The 25,935-nt window shown below is 43.2% G+C and overlaps 1 protein-coding gene across 14 annotated transcripts in view; it reads right to left on the minus strand.

Moving 5' to 3' along the window:
- Positions 1-25,935, minus strand: part of LOC136840968 (uncharacterized) — a 101,465-nt gene that overhangs the window by 44,701 nt on the left and 30,829 nt on the right. For 3 of the 14 annotated variants that reach the window (XM_067107958.1, XM_067107957.1, XM_067107963.1), the window contains exons 2-3: positions 6,624-6,682; positions 4,158-6,426 (exon numbers count right to left, since the gene is read on the minus strand). The exons of 4 other annotated variants lie outside the window; for them this stretch is intronic. In XM_067107958.1, coding sequence (XP_066964059.1) covers positions 4,387-6,309 — 1,923 coding nt within the window. In that variant the 5' untranslated portion in view covers positions 6,310-6,426; positions 6,624-6,682 and the 3' untranslated portion in view covers positions 4,158-4,386. Of the gene's footprint in view, positions 1-4,157; positions 6,683-25,935 lie in introns of those variants that run through there. 7 more of the 14 variants (XM_067107956.1, XM_067107955.1, XM_067107960.1 and 4 more) reach the window with 4 other exon arrangements.

Consider the following 25,935-nt stretch of genomic DNA (forward strand, 5'->3'; position numbering starts at 1 on the left):
GGGCAAGGTTATTTTTCATTATACAAAGTGTTTTTAAGTCGAAATATAACTAATACAAAGTGTTTTTAAGTCGAAATATAACTAAAATACATCTCGTTGTGAAATTAATTTATTTTTTTTTTGCTAATAGATGATGGTGGCCGTTTGGGCACGTTTGTTTTGTGTAAAAAAAAATTCAAGATTCCATTTACTATTTTCACTTGATTTCATCATACTACGAGCTTTATGTATTTATCGTTTATCGGTGTAAAAATAACAGTAATGTGTTCTTTCATGCCCAGTAGTTTTGATTACAATACTTTCTCTCCAATTTCAATTACAATCGAGTTTCATCCATACTGCTGATGCATGATAATTTACAGTATAGTCATTAGCAGCTTGAACATTGTTTTCTCAGCTTCAGCTACAACTTGCAGCTTAAATTTAGCAGTATATTTCCTTGCCGATCTTTTATCCATACCGAGTAAGGGTATAATGTAAAAATATTTTAGTCCTATTCTACTTAACGTCATTTCGCCTATAAGCTACGGTAATTGTTTATTACCGTACGATGGCTGAAATACCAGATAAACGGCTGTTGTTATCCGATTCGGTTATAAGCAAAACAACAGTTTCTTGGTCGGTTGTTTATGGCTGTACGCATTTACACAAGAGTATAACGTTGCTAACAATAATTTTATCATTCTCTTACATTTCTAACTAGAAGATGGGATAAAGAGATGGAGGAAAAGTTGTCTATTGTAATCTGGTCTCTCTCACTGCCTGATTATGCTGCTGCCTACGGCTGCATGAAATTTTTAAATATTCTATAAATAATATTGTCTATCGGTATTAACTGCTTACCCCATTGCAAAACCGAACTATCGTAACTCGTGCATTACCTGACTATTTTAATAGTTTTATCACAAAAAGTGCATTTAGTCATGAAAATGAGATGAAAATACAGTAATTAGTGGATATTTCTCAGTGAAAAATACTGCAAATGGGCAAATTTTCAGCGAATAATGAGTAGATACGTTCCACAAAAAAATCTGTGAATGTGTGAGTCTGCGAATCGTGAGATTGCGAATACGGGGGGTTTACTGTGATCCAGAGTGTGGTGTTAGGTAACTGACAGCTGGCTTGAAACGGACAGGAGGTGCTCAGATAGTAATCGCTTGACCACTGTGCACTCAGACACCAAACCTCGGAGGCCACTGAGCACTTGGACACTAGGATACATACAGACGCTCGGAACTTGGGCTCTCAGAAGTTGGGAGCTCAAGAAACCAGGTGCTCGGAACTTGGGAGCTAGGAATTTGGGTGCTCGGAAGCTGGGAGCTTGGAAGTTGGGAGTTCAGAAATCATGAGCTCAGAAGATGGCAGCTCAGAACTCAGGAGTTCAGAACTTGGGAACTCGGAACTCAGAACCTGGGAGCTCGGAACCTGGGGGCTTGGAACTTGGGCGCTCAGAACTTGGGAACTTGGAATTTAGGCACTCAGAAGTAGGGAGCTCAGAACTTGGGCGCTTAGAAATTAGAAGCTCAGAAGTTGGAAGGTCGGAACTCGGGAGCTTGGAACTAGGTAGCTCGGAACTCGGGCGCTCTCTGACTCTGTAGCAATTCGGAGAGCAATGACAACAACCACTGACACACCAAAAATTGGGAGATGTATCTTTACAATGGCTAAGATAAATAAAAAAAAAAAAATGCCATTGGCATCACTAGTCTACACTGTGATCCATAACTAACCACACTGGGATCCCAAGTGTCAATGGAGCCTTTTGTCCATACTGGGATCCTTGGATCTTGTTCACACTGGGATCAGTAAACAAAAAAAACGCCATTGGCGCCACTACAGCCAAGGCATGCACATCTTTATGGATGCCTTTTCAATGGCTGTCCATCAAGACCTGCGGACAACAGGCTCGACTGAGGGGCAACTATCTGGGGGCAAAACCCTTTCGGACTCTCATGGATCGACAGTACAGTATGCCTCCTCCCAGGTTTAGGGCAGTCTGACAGGGACTGGGTTTATGAGATCCGATAGGGCCGGATAGTTACCTCCTCCACTACATATCCAACAAGATGCCTTTCCAGTGGCTGCCTGCTGATACCTGGGACCGCAACAGGCTCGACTGAGGGGGCAACAACCCATGTGGAACCCCCCGACCTCCCTTGGACTTCCAGTTTGCCTCCTCCCAGGAATTGTGGGGAATTTGACAGGGACCTTCTGTCTAGGAGCATCAAGGGACAGGTAGTCACCTCCTCCACTATAACAAGGTTAACATCTGTTAACCATTACACAAGACTGGCAAAGGTATGGAAAGGGAAGCAAGGGAGCCAGGTGCGGGAGCAAGTGGTAAGATGGCTAGTAGGAGAGAATTGGTGCCAGGGCGCTAGTGCTGGTGCCGAGTGCATGAGAGAGGGTGCTGGGAGCAAAGCTGCCGCCCGAGATCGGTGCCAGCAAGCTTATAGGTTTGTAGCGTGGGCTGGTTCTCTTCTGTCGAGAACGTCAACTCATAGCAGCCAACAAAAACCCCAATTCTCTCCTTGCTACTTTCTGCCTAACATTTCCAGTTCTGCAAAGGAAGGTGTGACGGTTATGTCAAAAATTTATTTACTGGAGGCTTCCAGGAAGCATAGGTCCAGTAAATAAATCATAATGGCAAAAGTTGCAAGTCTAATGAAATGGCAAAATACCCAAGAACTATCAATTATTGGTGGGTTGCGCGAAGCATATGGCCGATAAACAAATCATGCATTGCCAAACTTATGGCCTAATGAAAGATAATTAATAATTCAATGTCGTAACTTCTGAAAAATTACTTTAAAGCAAAAGCATTATCAGCGTCTCGCCAGTAGCCTATTGTCAGTAAACAATTCATGAATTGCCAAAGCTAATGCCTAATGAAAAGGCGTAACATACACCAATTACTTGATACTGTAATGGAATGCTGTAACATTCGAGAATCACTTTTAAGGCAAAACTATTATCTACAGCTTGCTAGTGTATTAAGGCAATAAAACAATTCATATATTGCAATGATTATGGCCTTGTGAAAAGTCTACATAACCAATTATTTTATAATAGTGTCTCTAGACCAATTACTTTATAATGGAGTGTCGTAAGACTTGAAAGTTACTTTTAAAAACACAACTATTATTGGTGGCTCGCTAGTAGTTTATAGCCGGAAAACAATTCATAAATTGCCAAAGTTATGGCCTAATGAAAATGTGTAAAATACAATTTACTACAGGCAGTCCTCGGTTATCGGCGGGGGTTCCGTTCTGGGGTGTGATGATAACCGAAAATTGCCGCTAACCGAAAATCGGCAATTTCCCGCGATTTTCGGGCTTATCGGCACCGAAGTGCCAATTTTCGGTTATCAGCGCCTCTGTTAGGTATGTATTGGTGCCAATACCCAATTATTGGCGCTGATAAGCGGAAATCGGCAATTTTTGGCGCCGAAAATTGCCGATTTTCATCACTAGACAAGCCCCATAAAACCGGATAGCCATTAACCAAGCCCGCCGTTATCCGGGGACTGCCTGTATTATAATGGCACGTCATAACATCCAAGAATTACTCGAGGCAAAACTATTATCGGCACTACCAGAAGCCTAACCGGTAAACAAACCATCAAAGCAAATGGCGTCATTTACCGGCGGCTCAATGATGACTGAATCAACATACAACAAAATAAGAAAAAACTCATCTTGAAAGATTTCAGCTTGAAGGCTACAATATATGCGCTCCGATGGTTTAGTTAAAGAACCCTCCGTCGGAATCCAGTAAAAGCACCACCAGACCAGGTATTGCAACCAAAGACAGCAGGAAACGAATGAGAATTGTTTGCTAGGTCGTTCCAATGTTCTGTTAGTGGGACGGGCTAATCACCTACACAAACTACATTGAAGCGCTACCCGCAAAATTTTGAATCTAAGCTGCCATTAAAGTGGAAACTATAGCTATGTAATTACTTGATAAGTAACTTATATAAAAATAGTGTTTATATGCACATCCATCTTCTAAGGCAAAATTAGTAATGGAAAGGAAGAATTTGAAGCAACTACTGTACTGTATTTTCCACTCAGCTTATCCAACTTTAACCAGGCATTGGGTATGAGCAAGGATGTTTTTTGTATTTCACATGGAAAAAATATAAAAAAACGGTATTTTCATTAAACATTTATTGACTTTAGACTCACTGAATATCTAAGTTACAAAATTTCAAGAGGCAAAATTCTCTTTTATATACAATTTATAATTTACTTGTATCAAAAATAAAGGTAAGGTATGACTGTTACTTTAATTCACATGCTTCCAAAAAATAATAAGTAACTGGAATCCTGCTGCAATACACTATTAAAAATATTCATAATACAACATAAACCTGAGTCAAATTTATTCTCCAGAGAACACTTTCAATATTTTCTCTCTGTTTAAACCACTGAATGCAAGTTGCCCCTCTATGTTTAAATATGTTATCAATGGTTCCACTTCTTTTGGAATTTTTTTCGATAAAAACAACTCAGTGGCAGTGATTTCAAAAGCATACCGTTCCACATGTGCATTCAAAGCTGGAATAACCATAATCATCTGTCCTAACCTGCGTAACTCAGCATACTTCTGATGGTATGCTGGACAGCATTGCAGCATGGATAGGATTTTAAGTGGTGAATCATTTTCATGTTCTTGAAATAAATGCTGTAACTGCTGCAACTGTTGTAAACCCTTGCCATTTCCAAGGCTGGGCATAAACACTGAAAAAACAGACTCAAATTCTAGGACAGAAATGTCTCTAAACTCTTTTGACAAGATGGCAATGTATGGAAATTTTGTCAATGTCTGTGACTGTTTTGTTAAAATTGCTTGACAAATAAACATATCTATAACAGTTACAGCTAAATTTTCTTTCTCATCATGTATTCCTTTCACCCCCTTCTTTTTAACTCTTTTGGAAGTAACTACATTTCGAAGTTTTTGAAGATTTTCAAGACAATCTGGAGAGTCAACATCTTCAACAATTTCACTCAACTTTGGGAGAAAAAAAAGTATTTCAATCAATGGACTGTCCTTCCTCACACTTAATGTTTGGAAGTTTAATCCTTGAAAACCATGAAGGCTAGAAAACTGTTGTAACATTCTATCAAGGTAAACATCATTAACTAATATGTTATGCAAAAGACCATCTACTCTCAAAGCCTTGTATACTTCTGAAACACCAAAGCTTTCCATTAAATGGAGTTGTTTCAGTCTCGGTGGAAATTCTGTCAAGTGACAAAGATTCCAAACACCTTCCAGATGCAGAAATATATCCTGCAAGCATTCTGTTTTACTCAACCACATGAGGAGGGCATCCACTGAACATAAACGGTTTGCAACATTGACTGCAAGAGTTGCTTTTCTTATGAATTCCTTGGGTGGCTCTACTACATCTGAGAAGGAAACCATACGTGACATATCAAGGCCCCTATACTGCAAATAAGCCAAAATGGGCAATTTCTCTTCACTTTTTTGTATAAAACTACTAAAGAAATGTTCAACTACTTCATTTTGTGGGGTTAACCACCTCAGTATCATGAAGTTCATTTTACCAAATGCAATTACAGAAAAATATGGACTTGCGAACAGAGACTCCAGATTCTCCTCTTCTATTATCACAGCAAGGTTCTGCACAACTACAGGGATTAACGATATAATTTGAGGTATTTGGCCAGAGGAAAAAACTGATATCCTGTGGGAAAAATCCTCTATACTTTTAATCTTGAATATTTCATTTTTTATAAGGCAATACAATTCTTCACAAAGTTTTAATGTCAATGCTTGTTCTTCCTCTGCTATAATATGAAACTTTTTTTTAGTGTGTACCCTCAGTTTGGCGGCAACGCTGAATTTATCATTTACACTATGCAACTGAAGTACTTCATGATACACTGGGGAATTGAAACCCCACTGGCAAAGTTCACATATAAGCTTGTTTGATTTCTCATATTGTACCCAAGGAAAAACAGTTTTCCAGCTTGAGAGACACTCCTGGATGTCTGGGATAAGATCAATATTAACTTCTGTGCTGTCCCCATTCTCCTTTGGAGGATGAAGCAAAGAGGATGGAGATTTGTCATGGAATGAAGCCAACTTAGAATTTTGTATAAATGTTGTACTATCATTTTCTAGATTCACTTGCACTAAGGGTAAATTTGATTCAGAACTACTACTTTGATCATCCAAATGTACCTCATCTGCCAATGATTTGACATCTGATATGACCAGTCCAATATTTATGTCATCATCACTGTCTAACACAACAGTTTCTTTGTCAGTCATTATACTAAAGGCACTAAAAAGGTAACAATATATTTCACTTAGAAAATCTTAGTTATACTGTACATTTACAGTATCTTCATTTGGGAAGACAATGCTGGTGGTTATATCTCTCAACTCCTGGAAAGAGTATAAATATTTTGGTAAATAAGATATAAATTCTCAAATTGGATAAGCAACCACATACAGAGCAATATAATGTACTCCAAATTTAGGTTTTAGAATTAAATCCTTGCCTGCAACCATTATTCAACAGAAAGGCCTGTTACCTACTTTTGGATTAGACCTTGCTGCCTTATTATCTGGTTTTGCCTCACCTTTCATGCCTTTTTTTTCAGGACTCGTTTTACGTCATTCACATAGAAAACCCAATTCTCTGAAATAAAAAAGGAAATATATATTTTTAAAATCATTTTCAAATATTCTTGCTTCTCTAATGCAAGATGATTATAAAAGCACATTATGCAAACAATCCAGTGCCAATTCATGATTAAAATGTGCAAAGCAGTATACCCCTTTTTAACTGCCAAACTTTCAACATGTCTTCCTACTAACCGGAGATGCTTATAAATAAAAAGTTGTTCAAAAGGAAGAGACTTGGTTTTGAAATAAACTTTTTAAAGCAATTTGTATGTTTCTTAAGTATAAAAACCAGGGCCTTGTATGCAGAAGCATTCCTCAAAGCAAGCTGGAATTGGTTGTTGAAACTTGCTAACAAGCGACTACGCAAGATGGTTGAAGTAAGATTAAGATGAAAAATTCTTGTTTGTATACCTACTAAAATTACAAGTTACTGTATATTTCCGTGTATAAGGCGACCTTTAGATAAGACGAGGTCAAAAATTATGGCAAATTTTCATGAATTTATCTCATATATGTGGTATAAAACAACTGCTAAACTACAAAACCATCTGTGTAAAGGCTAGCTTTTGCAGCAACAGGTATCTTATGAAATATTGGTTATATATAAATGCTCTTTTTATATTTTATATAAGTAACTTATCCAGTAATTTACTTAGCTAACAGTTTCTTGCCTTGGCAGTTTGAAAATTAAAAAAATTCATGGGTAATGATTCACAGATTTAGAGCAGGTGACTGGTCCTGCCAACTAACAGGAAATATCAAGAACTAGTAGCAGACATCCTCAATCTATTTCTGCTGGCGTTTGGGTAACACTGAGTGTTAATGGCAGCTATGTTCCTAAATTCGCTGGTTGGAGACCGGATTTAGGTGAATGATTATCGCCGATTTCAGGTAGCCTTCAAGCTTTCAGCTTTCAGGACAGTATTTTATTGTTTTGTTATTAATAGGACCTGATTCGAGTTTTCCATATTTTGCTGCAGTAGCGAATTCGCTATAAATTGTTTAACTACTAGTAGCGTAGTTTACTGCACTACCACCCTTACAGGTTAACGCAATAATGTAAACACTGCATTCGGTGCCAAACTAATTCTTATGTTCAAGACATCTAACAAATAAATACAGTAACATAATAATGTAAAAATTGCATTAGTTGCCTTTTCCGAATAGAGTAATAATGTATTTTTTTGTTCGCTACCGGGCCGATATTTATTTTTTTTGTAGTGAACACATATCTGAGTGTCTCAGTTAACCCTTAAACGCTGAGCGTCTATTTACAAAAGTGTCTGTCGTATGCCACGTTGGGAGTTAGCGCGAAGCGAAAAAATGTTTTTTTCAAAAATCACAGCACGCTTAGTTTTTAAGATTAAGAGTTCATTTTTGGCTCCTTTGTTTGTCACTGCCTGAAGTTTAGTATGCAACCATCAGAAATGAAAAAAAATATCACTATCATATATAAATATTGAAATATATAAGTGCAAAAAAAAAATTTCATACATAATTGTATACAAATCACACTGTGAGCAAAACGGTTAAAGCTAACGAGTTATTTTTTTTTCTTTGTATTGTACACTAAATTGCGATGATTTTGGTATATAACACATTGTAAAACGATCACAGCAACACAGAAAATATTATCACAAAATGATGCATGAATTCGTAATGCGCGGACGTAAAAAACAAGTTTTTTTCAAAAATTCACCATAAATCGAAATATTGTGCTAGAGACTTCCAATTTATTGCAAAACGAAGTTAAACGATTGAATATTACTAGAATGTAAGAGTTTTAGCTTACAATTGCAGTTTTCGACCATTTCAGTCGAGTTAAAGTTGACCGAAGGTAGAATTTTTTCTATTTATTGTGATTTATATGAAAATATTTCAAAACTGATAAAAGCTACAACCATGAGTTATTTTTTGATGTATTCTACATGAAATTGCGCACATTTTCATATGTAAAACTTTATGTAACGACTAGTATAAAATGGTGCAAACATTATGACAAAGTGATGAAAGAATTTCTGAGATGTTCGGCCGAGTTACCACGCGGACGTAACGAAAAAGTTTTTTAAAAAATTCACCATAAATTGAAATATTGTGCTAAAGACTTCCAATTTGTTGCAAAATGAAGGTAAATGATTGAACATTACTAGAATGTAAGAGTTTTAGCTTACAATTGCATTTTTCTACCATTTCAATCGCCTTAAAGTTGACCGAAGGTTGAAATTTTGGCACATCATGATTTATATGAAAATATTTCCAAACTGATAAAAGCTACAACCATGAGTTATTTTTTGTTGTATTCTACATGAAATTGCACACATTTTCATATATAAAACTTTATGTAACGTCTAATATAAAACGGTGCAAACATTACAACAAAATGACGAAAGAATTTCCGAGATGTTCGGCCGAGTTACCGCAAGCGGACGTAAGGAAAAAGTTTTTTTTTTTTTTTTTGTCAAAAATTCACCATAAATTGAAATATTGTGCTAGAGACTTCCAATTTGTTGCAAAATGAAGGTAAATGATTGAATATTACTAGAATGTAAGATTTTTAGCTTACAATTGCGTTTTTCGACCATTTCGGTCGAGTCAAAGTTGACCGAAAGTTGAAATTTTGGCACTTATCGTGATTTATATGAAAATATTTCCAAACTGATAAAAGCTACAACCATGAGTTATTTTTTGTTGTATTTTACATGAAATTGCACACATTTTCACATATAAAACTTTATGTAACGGCTAATATAAAACGGTGCAAAAATTACAACAAAATGACGAAAGAATATTGTGCTAGAGACTTCCAATTTGTTGCAAAATGAAGGTGAATGATTGAATATTACTAGAATGTAAGAGTTTTAGCTTACAATTGCGTTTTTCGACCATTTCGGTAGTCAAAGTTGACCGAAGGTTGAAATTTTTTGTAGTCAATGTACGGTACGTCCACTCGTCACCCGACAGATATTTTAGTCGACTTATGATACGTCCAGTCGGTGTTTAAGGGTTAATCTCTGATAGATCTGAACGAACTTTATCGGTAAAGGTCAAATTTCCTTTTCCGAGTAGCATAGAATCTTAAACTTTGCTTCCGTTACCTCGTTTACCGATTAGTGTAACAAACAGAATTTGCGTGCTCTACCGAACCAATATTTTCAGTGCTAAAATGTATCTCTACAGGTCTCAATATGTTTGATAGGAATTGAGATACAGTATGTCTGTACAATGGTACTCTGGGTACTTTTAACTAGTGTCGGTAAAGGTTAATGTTCCTTGTCCAAGTAGCGTAATACACGTAACATTGTATTCGCTAATGGACCGATTTTTTCGATAATGAAATGCATATCTGCAGGTCTCAATAATGTGTAATAGTAATTCAGATATGTATGATGGTACTGTGTACTTCAATTATAGTCAGTAAAGGTTAATTGCCTTTTCTGAGGAGCATACTAAACATAACAATTTTTAAAGTAAATTGTATTTTTCCTAACTATACAAACCCGAGGTCCTTTACATTAGGAGATACTTTCAGGCGTAGGCTGGAAACGGCCGTTAAACTCTTGAACAAGGTGGTTAGGCAGTAACTACCTCAGGTAGGCGGGGATACCCGCCTGCCCGGATGTAAACATTCCAGTTTGCCTTTTGGCCCAGGTACAGATTGAGGGGTGGCATGAGGTGGGCATAATTGTAAGGACCTCGGGTTTGTATAGTTAGGAAAAAATACAATTTACTTTTAAAATTGTTATTTGTTCGACACAATATACAAACCCTCGGTCCTTTACATTAGGAGACTCACTTATTGGAGGGAGGAATCTGAGAAAGTCTCTCTGAACTAACTGGAGTTCACCACCTTATCTTCCTTCCTGGTCGTGAGAGTGAGGAAGGAAAAAACTGCCTCTGACAAAAGATCGGGTTGTAAGAAAACGCAGGATCAGTTGTTAGACTTCTGGGTCCCTTTGCATGAAAGAGGAAACGTCAGTTCATGCAAAGTAGGCTGGGAAGAATTTGACGTCGGATGACAATAAGGCAAATACAAGCATTGGGTTGTCTCATAGTCATGGTCTCCTTCCTCCCCTTGCAAGAGGAAGGAGTGGGGTTGCTTCTATTAACCTGAACGGAAATAGAAGCGGAGCTCCTGTTATGCGCTTATCTGCCTCGATCGCCGGTCCAGCTTGTAATCGGCATGTCCGGCTCCCTGCCCGTGGGAAGAGAGCCAGGATGGGGAGAAAGAAGAGAGGCCAGTCACTCAACCTCCATTCTCCCCATCACAGCCGTACAACATAGGCGAGATGCAATCCTGTCCCGTTAGGGAGCTGGATAAGCTACACAACTTGTTGAGCAGCCACCACAGGACCCAAGGAAAAAGTGTCCAGGACTTGTGTGCAACATCCCGGAGGTAGAAGGAGGTGAAGGTAGTCTGTTGGGACCACACACCCGCCTTCAGCTCCTGTGGTACCGACATATTCTTCGAATGCGAGGATGGACCAAGCCATCGACTTTGTGAGCTCGGGTGAAAGGTACCGGTATCGTCGTCATCAGCTGCCAAGTACCTCCTTGATCGCTTCACAAAGTCAGGAGGAAGATGTGTCCTTAGACACTTCTTCCTTGGGAGAGACAGTACTGGCGAAAACGTTGGCGACATCCAGGTTAGGAATGTCAAACCTTTTGGGAAAGTACCACAGCTCCCAATAGGACAGAGTAACGAATGATCTGGATCATCGATACAAAGTCAAGGAGGAGGGGAACAAGAAGGACTCGAACCCGACAGTCGATGCCAATGGATTTGGAGTCCACCTCGACATCCGAGAAGGATGATCCCCACCTGTTCTTCCATCTTCTACGCCAAAGCCAGGGTAAGATGAGAGATGGACCTAAGAGGGCATATCTCTATCCGACGACTCGTAGTGGGGCGAGTGCAGAGCACGGACAGGAACCCTAAGCGAGAGCATGCCACCCAGGAAACATTCCCTGGGACAGCATGACTGAAGAAGCTTCTCGTCCGTAGCTAACTCTCAACTAAGGAGACGAAGGCTACTTCAGATAGAAGACTAGGTCGCAAGGGCCTACATTCTTCAAAACTGAAAGGGAGAGAAGCAGCCCTCGGCGGAGAAGACGAGGAAGTCCAGACTTGACGAGCGACTCTGACCGGGAAGAAGTTCGACACGACACCACCAGCGAAGACGGATCCAGTCCCTGGGACAGTGTTGCAGAGGACTTCAAGGATATCCAGCTATATCCGTTGCGCTCAGCGAGAAAAGCCTGTGCTTGCAAGGAAAGCTGGAAAGTCTCCCAGTCCTGAACCCACAGGGATGTACTGCCTCAAGAACCGCTTCTTGTGTAGCTGCACAGGAGGATGGGTCAAGCGGAATTCTTCTCGATGCCTGCCTCGGCAATCAGGTCGGAAGAAGGGGAAGTCTTTAAGTATTTGTCTGTAACTTTCGGGGTGAGCAATGTTTGTGAACCCCTAGCGAAACGGACAAATACGGAGGGAAAAACGTTGATATCGAGTTTCCACCAAAAGACAGCATGCCTCAACAGAGCGGCCCTGGTCTGGTATGAGGGAGCGAAAAACACTACTGACTTGTGTGCAGGAGGCAACAGAAGGACGGTAGGGATTTCTCAGTCCAGCAGTCTCTGTATGAGTCTTCGTGAAAAAGAGTGAGCAGCATGTTCTGTCCCGATCACTCAAACCCGAGGCCAGGCTTGCCTACAATACATCCCCACCAGGGATGCATCTGGTTAATTGAGCTGTCGAGTGTGCAATAGAACAACACTTGAGTACCTTCAAATGTCGAGATAAAACAGGGGGAAAAACGATTGCCTCCTGTTTGTCGACAAAAGTCACTACTGTGGTTTTATTGTTCAATGAAACCAGTGAGTGCCACAAAACCCATCCTGGATTCTCGGACGGCCAAAAGGCTGCCCTGAGCCCAGGACGGTGTGACGGAAGGTACTAATCATCTCGGTCGCACAAATTCAAGACAAGGTCTTTACCAGTGTGCGCCTATTCCTCAACCTGTGAATCTGTGAGTAGACAAGATTTGAGGGAAATATGAAGGCATATTAAAGGTTCCTATAATCAAGCATTAGCCTAACTCTTTCCTCATACCTCGAAGAGGAAAGAACGAGGAAAAGGAAGCAGACTTCCATTTTCCACCATGGGGAAGCTTCTGCAAGATGACAGGGAACCGAGACAATTAGCTCTAGCCGGCTGGCATTTCCCGAATCGGGAGCACGGGAGAGGTGGTGGGATGAGAGATCGATGGAAAGAATTGCCGATACCTACGGGAAATAGATACTTCTCCTGAAGGAATCCATTCCCAGGTCTCGGCAATGTTGCTGCCAGCTCCAGAGACTTGATAAGCATCATTTTGTCCAGGCATCAGCAGTTGCAATCTTCTTCTGAAGCCTAGGACTTCTTAGCTAAGGAGTTGAGGCGGGCTGGCTTGAACCCAAGGTCGAGTTGAAATGACTAAGACCCAAAATTCTTGGCCATTGTCCAAAGGACAAAGGCAGTGCCCTGGTGGGAATCTTGATTACCAGGGTATCTGGCAAATCTCTGAAAGAGAAAGGCAGAACCAAGTAAAGGTTCGTTCCCAAGGGTCGAGCCAACTTCGGGACTTACGAAACTGGAGATCCAGGTGGGACAAAGTCCTTCTTCTCAGCACCAGAATTGCCCAAAAAACTGTGGTCAGCAAGACCCTCCAAGGCAAGAAGAATTCATATTCTGCTGAGGCAGGGGTGGAAGTTTGGTGTTTCGACCTGAATTAACTCCATCAAAGAAAAGAATCCATCAGGTCGAGAACGTTTCTCGGGAAGACAGGACCGCGGCGGTCCCTGACATTCTCGGCCTCGGAAACTGCAAGGGTTGCAAGTGATGAAGGTTATTCATTGGGGAGCCGGTCCTGTCCGGGGATCCTTGCGCCGGCGAATCAGTGCGAAGTTCGAGAACACGGGGCGTCGTGGCTGTCTGAAGAGGAAGACCCTGGAACTGTTCGATCGTGAAACTCCCTGTACTTCTCCCCTTGGAGGGAGACCTGACAGATCCCATGAAACCCTTCTCAGCTACCTGGTTATAATACTGAGAGAATCGGGGACCGATACCCAAAAGCACGCCAGGTTTTCGAACTCCGAAAGAAAATTTAGTCAAAGCTCTCTCTGTCCGTCTCGCTCCTCTCGGAACAACCGAAAGGAGAAGAGAACAGGTGAGGAGAAAAGAGTAGCCCTACCTGTCCTGCCAGAATGGTAAGCAGGAGAGGCGGACCGTGAGCAATAATCAACCAAGGAGATTACTGCCACACGGGGAAAGAAGAGCACCTATGCCGTGGCAAAGTGCTTTCCTGGGAAGAGCAAAAGTTCACTCGAGCATGACGAGAACCGAATCGGAAAAAACCCGAGTAGGGCCGAGCCGATCACGAGAACGCGATCCAGCTGGTCGGTATCGCGGCAGACTGGGAGGCAGGCGAGATGGGGCGAGCGGAACGAGCCAAGCCAGTCTGGCAAGCCGAGTCAAGTCGAGCCGAGCCAGTCTGCCAAGCCATGTCGAGTCGAGCCGAGCCAGTCTGGCAAGCCAAGTCGAGCGAGCCAGAGCCAGACTCATAACTGGGCAGGCCAGACTCGTCTGCTGTGAACAATTGCTAGTTTCCCAACTCTAAACTCCTTGAGGCCGAGACCGAGGCCGAGGCCCTCGAGAAGAAGGTTCATAGGGGAATTCTGTGTCTGCTATCTTGCATGCTCGAACCCTAAAGTTCGAGACACAAAACAAGCCCCGAATACAACCCGAAGCAGCTGGCGGGCAGAATCGAGACACCTCGCGTCGCGGTACACATCGACACCTGGGTGTCCCGGCGACCAGACACATGGGTGTCACGCAACCAGACACCTGGGTGTCCCGGCAACCAGACACATGGGCGTCCCGGCAACCAGACACCTGGGTGTCTACCTGGGTGTCCCGCAACCACACACCTGGGTGTCCCGGCAACCAGACACCTGTGTGTCTACCTGGGCGCCCGGCAACCAGACACCTGGGTGTCTCGGCAACCAGACACCTGGGTGTCTCGGCACTTTCTCTCGTCCTATGCCTCGTAAGGAGAGCGCTCGTGATTCATAAATTCGAGCTACCCACGAGACTTTCGAAAATCGTGAGCGGCTGCTTTGTTACCTAATAGATTAAAAGAGCCAAGCACAGAACCAGTCTTAGATGCAGACTTCAAGACTGGCAACGAGGAATGGCCTCGAGAGGCCGTGCTCTCAGACCCCGAAACGCAAGATCCCACAGGAAAATGCGAATCGGCCAACTTGTCTTCCGGAAGAGAGTCAGTCCCTTGGAAGTCCTGCAGGACTCCCAAAGTGAATCTCTTCCTTGCTTTTCTGGTGTTCGAACCGAGAGGTTCGAGACACCAGGCTGGAACTCCGACCGAGCACTGGCAAACACTCGGGAGCGCTTGCGGTGCTGGCAGGAAGAGGAACCGAGACACCTGGGTGCCTTGGCCCTTTCTCTCGCACTGCTCCCGAACTGGGCCCAGGAAAATCTCTCCAGACCAGATCGGGATACTCGATATTCCATAGAATCTCGAGCACTTTCGGCGGCTCGTGAACGAGCGCCCGGCGCAGCCCCCATCTTAGAGGCGGAACCTCTAAGACTCGGAACGGGAACGCAAACTGAGGTCTGCGCACCGCCTTTCCAAAACACAAAACCACGGGGCTATGCGAATCGGTTCCCAACCCAAGGTCGGGAAGAGCCAACGAGAGACCCACTGCCTCCTCGGAAGGAGGCAGTCCCTAAATGTCCAAGGGCATCAAGGGAAGAAGCAGCATCCTTCCTTACGGCCGATGGAGGTCTGTCCGATTCGGGACCTCCAGGACCTCGGGAGAGGAAGGGAAGACGCAGCAGAAGACGAAATCGAAGATAAGATGAAGAAGACGGCGGCTACTTCCACAGGACAGCTTCCTTCATCTCCACTCCCACATCTTCTACAGGATGGTCGACACGAAACATCGTAACCTCCAGGGTAGTCCGGCAGGAACACAACGGACGCAGGAGAAGCATGATCAGGACAGCCGATGCAGGAGCTACGGCAGCAGTTCGGAGGGCAGGAGCTACTGCAACGGCCAGGAACATCACCTCAACAGGACCACTTCCTAAATCTTCACGCCGACATCTTCTACAGGATGGCGGACATCGTAACCTCTGGGGCAGCTGGCAGGAACGCATGGAAGCGGACCCGGGCACGACCTCCAGAAGCAGCAGGAATGATCAGGACAGCCGATGCAGGAGCTACGGCAAAGGTTCAGAGAGCAGGAGCTATGCAACGGCCAGGAACGTCACTTCCACAAGGCGACTTCCTTCCCTTCACGCCCACGTCTTCTACAGGATGGCAGCAGGCAGGAACACAACGGAAGTGGCCCCGGGCACGACCACTAGGAGAAGAAGCGGGCACGATCAGGACATTCGATGCAGGAGCTACGTTAGCTGTTCGGAAGGCAGGAGCTAATGCAACAGACAGTGTCATTGAAAGTCACCAGCATCGACAGGAGCGATCAGGCGGCTGCGGCAGGAGACCAGGAGAGCAGCCCGAGACTGTCGTGAGAGTTGACACGAGCAAAACACAGGGAACAGCAGGAGCAGATAGACCACAGATACGCAGGAAGCATTGCAACAGCATACATGAAAACCAGCAATGACAGCGATCGAACAACATCAGCGGAACAGAGTCAGAGCGATCCCGACGTGGTAATATGTCATCTAATCAGGTATTGTGGTCGATCCCAAAAGCAACACTGAATTAAAGTCGGGACTGCTTCATGCAAGATATTCTTGATATATGATATCCAGCCAACTACTGCTGTCTCTGCAATGCTCACTGTCAACCTGAAAGAAAAACAAATATGATTAGTAGAGGGAGGCTCCTCCCACTACAAGGGGAACAGCCCTACGCAGCGTTAGGAGTTACTCTGAGACGAGGTTGCGCCTCCCCCCCCCTCCTCGTGTCTTCACCCGACGAGCGGCGAAGAGGGCGAAGGAGAGAAGGGAAGAACCTACGGGAAGAGAAAAAGGACAGAGGGAGGCCACCAAGGGCGCGTGAGAAGCGGAACTTATCGACGACGCCCGTAACCTCCCACTCAGCCCGCAAATCTCTAAGCGCAGGCGAAGAAACACTCAGCAAAAGAAGGAAGAAATTAGTGATGCCCCTTACACACGGAGGGCGGAAGCCCAAGAAGGGACTAATCTTACGTCCCAATGGATGTAGGGAAGTGAAGAAAAGCGTCCCAAACTAATCCCGAAAGTACAGGGCGCCTCCAGTATCTAAATAAAGGGCCGCTGGAGAGAAGCATTACCACTTGGCTACGCTACTCCAGCTATGCCCTTTGGCCAAAACCCAGACACAGGCAGGGAACGACTGGCTTACACAAGGTTATCACAAATCGTGGGTTTGTATTACAAATATCAAACACACGCAATATATAAACAAAAATACAGAAAGATCCCACTGTAAGAGCTTAACGACAGTCAGCAGAGAGAAACGAAAACTACGTCCAGCAACGACTGACGGCCGAAAGCAAACTGGAATGTTTACATCCGGGCAGGCGGGTATCCCCGCCTACCTGGAGGTAGTTACTGCCTAACCACCTTGTTCAAGAGTTTAACGGACGTTTCCAGCCTACGCCTGAAAGTATCTCCTAATGTAAAGGACCGAGGGTTTGTATATTGTGTCGGAACAAATTAATATTGTGTTCGCCACCAGACATAGTTTCAGTAATGATATGCATATTTGCAATTCTAAATAGCATTTGATAGGATTTGAGATATATCTGTACAGTATAATGGTACCCTGAGTACTTCAACTATTAAATTATTGGTAAATGATTAATTGAACGTCTTACTCTTTCCCTTGCAGAGAACTGGAAGTGGAAGGGCAGTACGTAGTGGGGAGAGAATTGTGCTTATTTTTACTTGCTTTTTTGAGGAGAGTAGCCATTCTTGACACCCGGGAACAGTGCTACGAGTGCCCAAACTGTTCATCAAGCTTTGAGCTCTTAGCTCCTGAGCCACTAGCTCCCCTGGTGCCAACTCTCTCCCCACACCAATTTTCTCTCTCTCTACTGGCCCTCATAAATTTTCTTCACTTGTTCCCACACCTGGCTTCCTTGCTTCCTTCCCGTGACATTGCCAGTCTTGCGTTTGGGTTAAAAATGTTAATCTTATAATAGTGAAGTGTTGTGCAGTGGAGGAGGTGTATTCATCCCTTGATTCTCCTAGACAAAGGTCCCTGTCATGCTCCCCTAAACCTGGGAGGAGACATACTGAAAATCCAAGGGAGGTCGGGGGTTTACACATGGGTAGTCACGCCCTCAGTCGAGCCTGTTGCCGGTCCCAAGTATCTACAGACAGCCAATGAAAAGGCATCTTACTGGATGTGAAGTGGAGGATGAGGTTACCCGGCCCTGTCGCCTCTCCTAAACCCAGTCCCTGTCAGACTCCCCTAAACCTGGGAGGCGGCATACTGTCAGTCCAAGGGAGTCCAAAGGGGTTTTGCCCCCAGATAGCTGCCCCTCAGTCAAGCCTGCTGTCCGCAGGTGTCGAAGGACAGTCATGGGAAAGGCGTCCATAGAGATATGCTTTTTTCTAGTGATACTCCAGTGTAGACAAAGCGCCAATGGCATTTTTTATATTGAATCTCGGCCGTTGAAGAAGCTTTTTTCGGTTGATATTTGCTCTTCTCCGCTCTCCTGTAAACGTCTCAGGGAGCAGGAGTGTACTCCACACCTTTTTATATCTTCTGGGAGTCTTGAACTTTTGTCTCCTGAACTTCTGGTTGTGGAACGCCAGTATTGGCGCCAAGCAGACCATCAGTGTCCGAGAATTATTTTTGTCCAATTCCATAGCACCCAAGCACCTAATAGTGCCCAAGCTCTAACAGCGTCTAACAGTGCCCTATGGCCCTATGGTGCCAGGACTTGTCCTCATATAGAGCTCTCAACACCAGCTCTCATGAGTCTGGTGGCAGCCTACTAGTGGCTGATGCCAGTCTCTCTTTAGCTCAGTGCCTGTCTCTTCTAAGAACATACTGTTATTCTTTTTTGAGCGCAATTTCCAACTGAAAGCCTAGCTCACGTCTTCAAGCAGCCGACACTAGTCTCTGATCATCGGGTGTGTCCTCTCTTCAGGTGATTTTCTCTTTTTAACCTGTTCCTCCTTCACCTAGAGTTCCAGACGACCCAAATTGCTCCCTTTCATGACGTCAATTAGTGTCTCAAAGCACTGGTCTTCGCAGACAGGGACTCTAGTGGATGAAATTATGAACTTGTTGAAGAAAGCTGTCACCTCCACAGGGAGTTGGGAGCCTGACTTTGGTTTTTTAAGGGAGCAAGACAAATATTTTTTGTCTATTACTCCCTCTGATGCTTAGATGGAATTAGTCCTCCTGGTTGAAGTTCTTGTTGAGATTTTGGAGTAAGGGGCTCAGAAGACAAGAGACTCGCAAGTGTTGCCAGCCTCAGCTTTCTACCAAAACAATCACAACTACTTTCAGAAGGCATATATGCTCGGTCCTTTTGAAATGGTATTTGTTTGTTTAAAATACCACATAATTTACTACATAAATGTATAAATTTTGTAATTAGTTATATTATTATTATTATTATTATTATTATTTGAAGGTCTTGTTAAAAAGGATGGCTGTATTATGCAAATTTATCTTATACTGTACAATATCTTTTCTATTTTCCTTATAATTCGTCTTTCAGGCTCAGCGACATTGGTCAGCAACTGGCCAATGTTCATATTGGAAAAAGGATAGTGTGTGGAATGCAGGAACTCTTTTTTTGAAATATTCAATCAGAAATCAGTGGAATCCTTTGTCATCTGGATTCAGGTTCTACTCCAGGTTGTGGTACCGTCGCCGTGTTTCGACCATCTCGTTGGTCATCCTCTGGACGTGGTTGAGAAAGATCTGGAGAAACAAGGCGCTTGGGTTGATATTTATAGGGGGGTCTTGATTGGTGCTGAATTATGATTGGCTGCCCACGGCAGGTCATCTCTGGCAGAACCTTCTCTCCCATGTTGATATGTTCGAGGCTCGTCTTTTGTGCAAGCGGCATTGTAGTGCTGGGGATGAATGGGAGAATTTCGATCCTCAGATGCGGAATTTTGATTCGCTCGTTCGCCATGGGGGTCGCTCGGTGCAGGTCTCCTGGCGGCTATGGGGATGAGAAGGGTTTCCTGCATAATGTTCAGGGTTGGTTTCTCCTTCCCAATGTGCAATGCTCCCAAGAGGCGCAGGTGGCAGTGGTCCGTAGTTCAGTCAATTATTTCCATATTCGTGATTATATCTTTTCTTGCAATACTCTGGTTATGGACAGTCCTGGCATGGTTAAAGATGGCTCCCTCTTAGGCATGGCAGGAAATCCTCTTGGAGAAACGCATGGTGGTCATACCGATGTAAGAACCAAGGCATCCACGGACGGGACATGAGTACCGGTATACAGGCAGTCCCCGGTTAATCGTGGGAGCAGTTAATGGCGATCCGGTTTTACAGCACTTGTATAGCTAGGAAAACTGGCAATTTTCGGTGCCAAAAATTGCCGATTTCCACTTATTGGGGCTGATACATACCTAAGAGAGGCGCCGATAAGCCCCGAAAATTGCCGAAAAAGTGCTGATTTTCAGTTGGCAGTGATTTTTGGTTATCATCACACCTTCAAAACGGAACCCCCGCCGATAACTGGGGACTGCCTGTGCCACATTGGTTTTCTTCAAGGGGTCCTGTTGGGGGGGAGGGGGGGGTTTGGATTGTTACGCATCACCAGGCTGCTTGTCTTTTTGCTCTTGTAATAAATGACCAGATGAATATTCTTACTGGGGTTAACAGGGCAGACATTATCCTCGATAATGTTCGAGGGCACGTTCATCTTCTTTATAGATATGATGAAATTGTCCTTTATAGAAGAGCTCTATGCATTCAGGGACATCGGGGCGAGGTTCCTGCTGGTACCATTTATCGATGTTCGCCTTGATAGACTCTTCTATATTCCGGTTTGGGTGTCCAATGTTGATGAGGGTCTAAGTTACACATTCAATTTCTCCCTGTGCGTCATTCCAGGAGCAGTGCGAGAGGGCCCTCCTAACATAAGTGTTGATGGTGGAGCACTTATACCTCTCGGGGCACTCGTTCGCCCCGTTCAGACCCTCGTCGACAATGGACACCCAACCTGGAACATAAAAAAATCTATCAAGGCAAACATCAATAAATGGTACCAGCAGGAACCTCGCCCCGATGCCCCTTAACACATAGAGCTCTTCTATAAAGGACAATTTCATCATAAATATAAAGAAGATCAACATGCCCTCAAGAACATCATCGAGGATAATGTCTGCCCCGTTGACCCCAAATAAGAATATTCATCTGGTCACTTATCACAAGAGAAAAAGACGAGCAGCCTGGTGATCCGTAGCAATCTAGCTGCCCGCCCCCACCCGCCCCCAGCAGGACCCCTTGAAGAGAACCAGCATGGTATACCAGTACTCATGCCCCATCCAAGGATGCCTCGGTTCTTACATCGGTATGACCACCATGCGTTTCTCCAAGAGGATTTCCTGCCACGCCCAAGAAGGAGCCATCTTTAACCATGCCAGGACTGCCCATAACCAGAGAACTGCAAGAAAAGATATAATCATGAGTATGGAAATAATTGACCGAACTATGGACCACTGCCACCTGCGCCTCTTGGAAGCATTGCACATTGGGAAGGAGAAACCAACCCTCAACATTACTCAGGAAACCCTTCTCATCCCCATGGCCGCCAGGAGACCTGCACCGAGCAACCCCCATGGCGAATGAACAATCAAAATTCCGCATCTGAGGATCGAAATTTTCCCATTCATCCCCAGCACTACAATGCTATTCACACGGAAGACAAAACCCAAACATCAACGTGGGAGAGAAAGCTCCACCCGTGAGATGACCTGCCCTGGGCAGCCAATCATAATTCAGCATCAATCAAGACCCCCCTATAAATATCGACCCAAGCATCTTGTTTCTCCAGATCTTTCTCAACCACGTCAAGAGGATGACCAATGAGATGGTCGAAACATGTCGACGGTACCACAACCTGAAGTAGAACCTGAATCCAGACGATGAAGGATTCCACAGATTTCTGATTGAATATTTCAATAAAAGAGTTCCCGCATTCCACACACTATCCTTTTTCCAATATGAATATTGGCCACTTACTGACCAACATCGTCGAGCCTGAAAAGCAAATTACAGTATAAGGACAATGGAAAAGATACTGTATAAGAAAAATTTGCATAATACAGCCATCCTTTTTAATATTATTATTATTATTATTATTATTATTATTATTATTATTATTATTATTATTATTATTATTATTATGTGATTATTATTAGATTATTATTATTATTATTATTATTATTATTATTATTATTATTATATGATTATTATTATTATTATTATTTGAAAATTACTTATTTATTAGGTAAATCATTTATCAACAAAACAAACAAACATCCTGTACATGTAACCATAAAAATTCTCTCATCTCTTACTGAGATGAGAGAATTTTTAGTTACATGTATATGTTTATTTGTTTTGTTGATAAATAAATGATTTACCTAATAATAGATACTGATTTTAAAATATTACTCAGATTAATAAGACTGAATAATAATAATCATAATAATAATAATAATAATAATAATACAGTAGAATCTCGGACCTCGACGCTAATTCGTTCCAGAAGAAGCGTTGAGATTCGATTTAGTTGAATTTTGAGTTAACCCTTAAACGGCGACTGGACGTATCATACGTCGACTAAAATTGTCTGTTGGGTGCCGAGTGGACGACCGCACGCCGACTACAAAAATTTCAACCTTCGTCAACTTCTTTGACACGACCAAATGGTCGAAAAACGCAATTGTAAGCTGAAACTCTTACATTCTAGTAATATTCAATCATTTACCTTCATTTTGCAACAAATTGGAAATCTCTAGCACAATATTTCGATTTATGGTGAATTTTTGAAAAAACTTTTTCCTTACGTCCGCGCCAGAAATTCTTTCGCGTTGTCGTAATGTTTGCACCGTTTTATACAAATTGGTACACCATGTTCTTCTGCTTGACGGGATCTCTTGCTGGCGGAGAGGGGTTATTCTTCATCACGAGATAACAGGTGCGGCGGTTCTTGTAATAGATTACTAGATTTATCTTCTTGCTATCTTTGGTCAGGGTGACGTTCTCCATGACGATTTTCTTGATGGAGCTCTCGTCCTCGTGGTGCTGGGGATGCATACGGGCCTTGTAATATATCTTGATGTCACCCTGGGGGGCAAGTTGTGCGCTCTCACCACTATACCATTTTTCTAAGCCAGTTTGGATTTCCTTGTTGATGAGTTTGTTGGTGAAACCATTATTCACCAACATTTGTGCAACACATTCAAAAACCTTGTTAGTGTCTTGCCAGGTGGAGCAGTGGGAGAGGGCCCTTCTAATGATGGTCCTGACCATTGTATTCTTAAACCTAGCAGGGCACTTGCTATCTCCATTCAAGCATAGTTCCAAATTGGTGGATTTCGTGTAGACTGATGTCTTTAAGTTCCGCTCTGTTTTTGTGACCATAACGTCAAGGAAGGGGAGCCAGTCGTCTGTGCTGAACTCGACAGTGTAGTTCAGCACACTACATTGCTGGAATGCCTGATGAATGGCTTCAACCTCCTCATCGCTGTCTGCTTGAACGACGACGTCGTCGATATATCGTGCATATTTCTTCAGCCACTGGATTCTCTTGAAAACACGTTCTTCTACAGTGTCCTATGTAAAAATTTGCAAAGAGGACGCCCAATGGAGAGCCCATCACAACGCCATCCTTCTGTCTATACATGTGCCCTCTGTGTGTAGTAAAAGACGCCATCTTCGTACAAATCTCCAGCAGAGCCTTCAAGGAACCTTCCGGGATGTTCAGTGGGGTCATCGTTGGGTCTCTATAAATGTTCAGGATAATGTGGATGGTTTCATCCACCGGTAAGTTGGTGAATAGACTCTCTATATCCAGAGAGGTGATGGTCCCTGCACCTGGGGAGTCTTGGATCACTTCGAGGAATTCCACAAAGGACTTCAGGCTATAGCTGCTCGGGACATAGGGGGGTCAGGATATAGTTTAATCGTTTGGCGAGGGCATAGGTTGGGGCAGGTGTTTTGGCTGATGATCGGGCGGAGGGGGTTACCAGCCTTGTGTGTCCTGACATTCCCGTACAGATAACCAAGGTCGAAGTCACCTGTGATGGGGGGGGAGATGGACAGCATTGCTGGCAGCATTTACAGTGCTGATGATCTTATTAGCTTCCCTCTTGATGTCTTCACTGGGGTTCCTCGTCAGCCTCTCGAATTGCATCGTGTCTGACAGGGTGGCATCCAATTTGCGAAATACTCCTCCGTACCTATAAGGACAAAAGCTGCTGTCTTGTCAGTGCGATGCACCGTGATGCCTTACATTTCCTTCAGCTCCTTCGCAGCGTTCCTCATCTCACAGGTGCAGATTCCACTGTGGTAGGACCCTCTCTGAGGGCTTCGGCTAACAGGAGGGGCTGGAGGGCGTCGCAAGTTCTTACGGTGCCTCAGGATTCTAACTGTTGTACTGATTCTAGCATCAGTTCTATTTCCAACCTCTTCTCGTGGTTCTTTGGCCTCGAAATAAAGTGTCAGTTCAGCCCCAAATTCAGCAAAGCGTCTTGATCCAGGGAGGGCTGGAAATCTGTCAAGTTGATGTAGCCTTTGTGCTGCTGCGGCACTTGTAACTTGCCACCATTAAGGGCTGTGAGTTTGCGCGATCATGCAGTCTTAAATTCGTATAATTTGGCAGCAGACCCTCTTTTAAACAGGTTTTACTGAATATTATTGCTACTTTAGCTGCATTTATTTTATCCTGATTGTCCTAGCTTTACTAAACACCAACAGTATGGGAAGAATTTTAAGAATTGACAAAAGTGGAGCTGTGTTCACCAGAGGCACGTGTATGAGACTCAGAGGAAATTGAAAAAAAGGAATCTAGTCACCAAGGGTCAGAAAAACACAGCACTTGCCAACAAAGCCTGTGAAACACCTATCATATTCCATGCAGTCAATGAAAGACAATTGTCAGCTTTTGTTAATACTGGATCTTCCATCTCTTTGATTGCCAAAAATGTGCTTACCATATTAGGCATTGCTACTGAAGTAAGACAAAGTGACCATCACTTGGTAGGAATTTCTAATCATAGAATAAAGGTGTTAGGTCAAGTAATTGTGACGGTTAGGATATCGAAGAATGTTCGTATTCAGCAGAACCTCATAGTTGTGCCTGACGAGTATCTCTCATCAGACATTTTAATGGGAGTAAACCTGACTGGCATGGAAAGTTTTACTTGGATGGGTGGACATCAACAATTATGTTGGGGAGGCCAATATTACAAAGTTGCTAGCATTAAATGCCAGTCTGTGAGTAGAGTTAGAAGAATGGCTACAAGACATCTACCTAACCTGAAAAAAGAATCTTGTGGTGAAAATTGGTTGCAAGTCAGTAAATATGTTAATGTTGCTCCAAGTACAATAGAATCAGCAAGAATCACACACAGAAGTATGGAACCAGGAGATATTTGCATTGGATTATTATGGCAGTCTCCGGTTAACAGCGGGCTCGGTTAACAGCGATCCGGTTTTATGGCACTTGTCTAGCAACGAAAATCGGCACTTTTCGGCGCCGAAAATCGCCGATTTCCACTTATCGGCGCCAATACATACCAAACAGAGGCGTGGATAACCGAAAATCGGAGCTTTTCGGCGCCGATAACCCCCGAAAATCGCCGATTTTCGGTTAGCAGCGATTTTCGGCAATCATCACACCCTGAGAAATGGAACCCCGCCAATAACTGGGGACTGCCTGTATTAAAATAGTTTAACCAGACCACTGAGCTGGTTAACAGCTCTCTTACGGCTGGTCCGAAGGATTACAATGAAATGGAGTACCAGGTCTAAGCCATAGGCTAAACACTGGGACTAAATGATGACTAATGAAACTTTAAAAATATGCAAAAGGCATATGCTACCACACTAGAACACATGTTCACATTAAATGCATTTACTAAAGTTTCCATCTGCACCATAAAAATACAATAAATAAAACTGAGTAATGATAAAAATCAGAATAACTTAACATTTTTAAAACTTGGATTTCTTTTACATATATTAGTTGCCCAGTGGGCTTTTGTATTTT

Source organism: Macrobrachium rosenbergii, chromosome 8 (genome assembly GCF_040412425.1).
Source record: "Macrobrachium rosenbergii isolate ZJJX-2024 chromosome 8, ASM4041242v1, whole genome shotgun sequence".
In the NCBI taxonomy this organism is placed as follows: Eukaryota; Metazoa; Arthropoda; class Malacostraca; order Decapoda; family Palaemonidae; genus Macrobrachium; species Macrobrachium rosenbergii.